We start from the raw sequence: 1,950 nt of genomic DNA, 5'->3' as shown, positions 1-1,950 counted from the left end.
GAACACGGAACACGCACATACATATATATAATTAGGAATGATAATAGTTTGATGTAGAAACTTTTAATTTGTTCTTAATATTTGTGAAAATATTTTTTGTTATTTTTAAAATTTAACTCAAAACATTTTAGTTACAATTTAAAGTATTTACTATTTTGGAGAATTTTTTATTTTTTTATTTATTACACATATTTAATAAATAAGAAAATTAGAATAATAGACAGTGATACATTAGTTAATACACTAATACTAATAATGTTTTAAACTAATTTGTTTCTTCAACTGTTTAGGTATTTGACCTTTTTGACGAGAAAAGCAACGGTGTTATCGAGTTTGACGAATTTGTCCACACGCTCAGTATTTTCCATCCTTATGCTCCTCTAGAAGAAAAAATTGATTGTAATATTCAAATATTCATGAAAGAAAAATAATATATTCTCCTAAATTACATCTTAATTTTTTAAGAAGAAAAGTTTTTATTATTTTTAATATATTTTAAATAATAATATATTTTACCTTTACTTTATAAAAAAATTATAAGGATAATTAAAAATAACTAGAAAAAATTAAAATCTAACTAGGATGATTTTGCAGATGCATTTAAGCTTTATGATATACGGAAAAGTGGATTTATCGAGCGAGAGGAAGTGAGTGTCCAAGTTCATCATGTTCATTATATATGATGAGTTTTATTATTAATTAGTAGCTCATGTAATTAAGTTGTTCTACCTTACTTTAATTTTAGCTGAAGCAAATGGTGAAAGCCATGTTGATGGAATCTGATATGAACCTTTCCGACGATCTTCTTGAAGCTATTGTTGACAAGGTTAGCTTCTATCTAAATACGAAAAATTTAGCTTTCATAGATAGGTTATTCATTTTACAAGCAACATGGTTATATTGATGTAAAATATCTTTTGTTTTTGGATAAATATATTTTTTATCCCTAAAGTTTGACAAAAATTTTAAAAATATCCTTAAATTTTATTTTGTTTCAATTTTGTCCCAAAAGTTTTTAATTTGCATCAAATATACCATCGACAACTAAATTTTTAAAAAAATTTAAGACCAATCTAATAATAATGCATTAAAATTATGCTTGGTTTGCTTGTATTGAAGGTTATTCTTATGAAATTGTTGTTGAATTGGTCTTAAATTTTTTGAAAAATTAGCCGTAAGGGGTATATTTGATGCAAATCAAAAACTTTTGGGACAAAATTGAAACAAAATAAAACTTAGGGGTATTTTTGAAAATTTTGTCAAACTTTAAGGACAAAAAATATATTTTACCATTTGTTTTTATATGATTTAATTACTCTATTAGTCTTTATAGTTTTACTAAATTTTTAATTAGGTCATTAAATATTTTTTTTCTTTCTATTGATAAATTCCTACCACTGTTTTTAATTTTATAATTAGATCCTTTATAATGTAGCAAATATTAGAATTAACTAAATACTTTTTCGCAAATTGAAGGTATTCATAATTAAAAACTTAACTAGATCTTTGACCGCATGTATTTTGGAAAAAAAAATATTTTATTAATTTTAATATTTTTGACATGAAAAAATATAATTATAAAATTAAAAATAATGTAGGATCCAATTGAAAAAAAAAAGTATAAAAACCTAATTGAAAATTGGTAAAATTATACAGACCAACAGAATAATTAAACATTTTCTTTATAAAAAACTTTACATAATCATTCAATTAAATATGATTTTTTAAATAATTATACATGCAATGTGGGTGAAACATAAATTTTTTTCTAATAAAACAGTATATTATTGGACTTATATGTTATCTTTTTTACGTTAACTATGTATCAAAAATTAAATTCTTATAGAATTTGAAATTTTTTTTACCTAAATGCAACATGTAATAAAATTGTCATATCGACAATTAAAAAAAAACTACTAAAACCGTCCTAAAATATTATAAAAAAAGGAA

General features: G+C 22.1%; 1 protein-coding gene across 4 annotated transcripts in view; it reads left to right on the top strand.

The window, feature by feature from the left end:
- The window catches only part of LOC107605513 (calcineurin B-like protein 10), a 6,133-nt gene that overhangs the window by 2,039 nt on the left and 2,144 nt on the right, over window positions 1-1,950 (top strand). For 2 of the 4 annotated variants that reach the window (XM_016307410.2, XM_016307409.2), the window contains exons 5-7: window positions 291-399; window positions 595-647; window positions 746-826. In XM_016307410.2, the coding sequence (XP_016162896.1) occupies window positions 291-399; window positions 595-647; window positions 746-826 (243 nt within the window). The remainder of the gene's footprint in view (window positions 1-290; window positions 400-594; window positions 648-745; window positions 827-1,950) is intronic. The other 2 variants (XM_016307411.2, XM_016307412.2) reach the window with 2 other exon arrangements.

Source organism: Arachis ipaensis, chromosome B06 (genome assembly GCF_000816755.2).
Source record: "Arachis ipaensis cultivar K30076 chromosome B06, Araip1.1, whole genome shotgun sequence".
NCBI classification, from domain to species: Eukaryota; Viridiplantae; Streptophyta; class Magnoliopsida; order Fabales; family Fabaceae; genus Arachis; species Arachis ipaensis.
The sequence above is the reverse complement of the archived record's forward strand: the minus strand, read 5'-3'. Positions and strand labels throughout refer to the sequence as shown.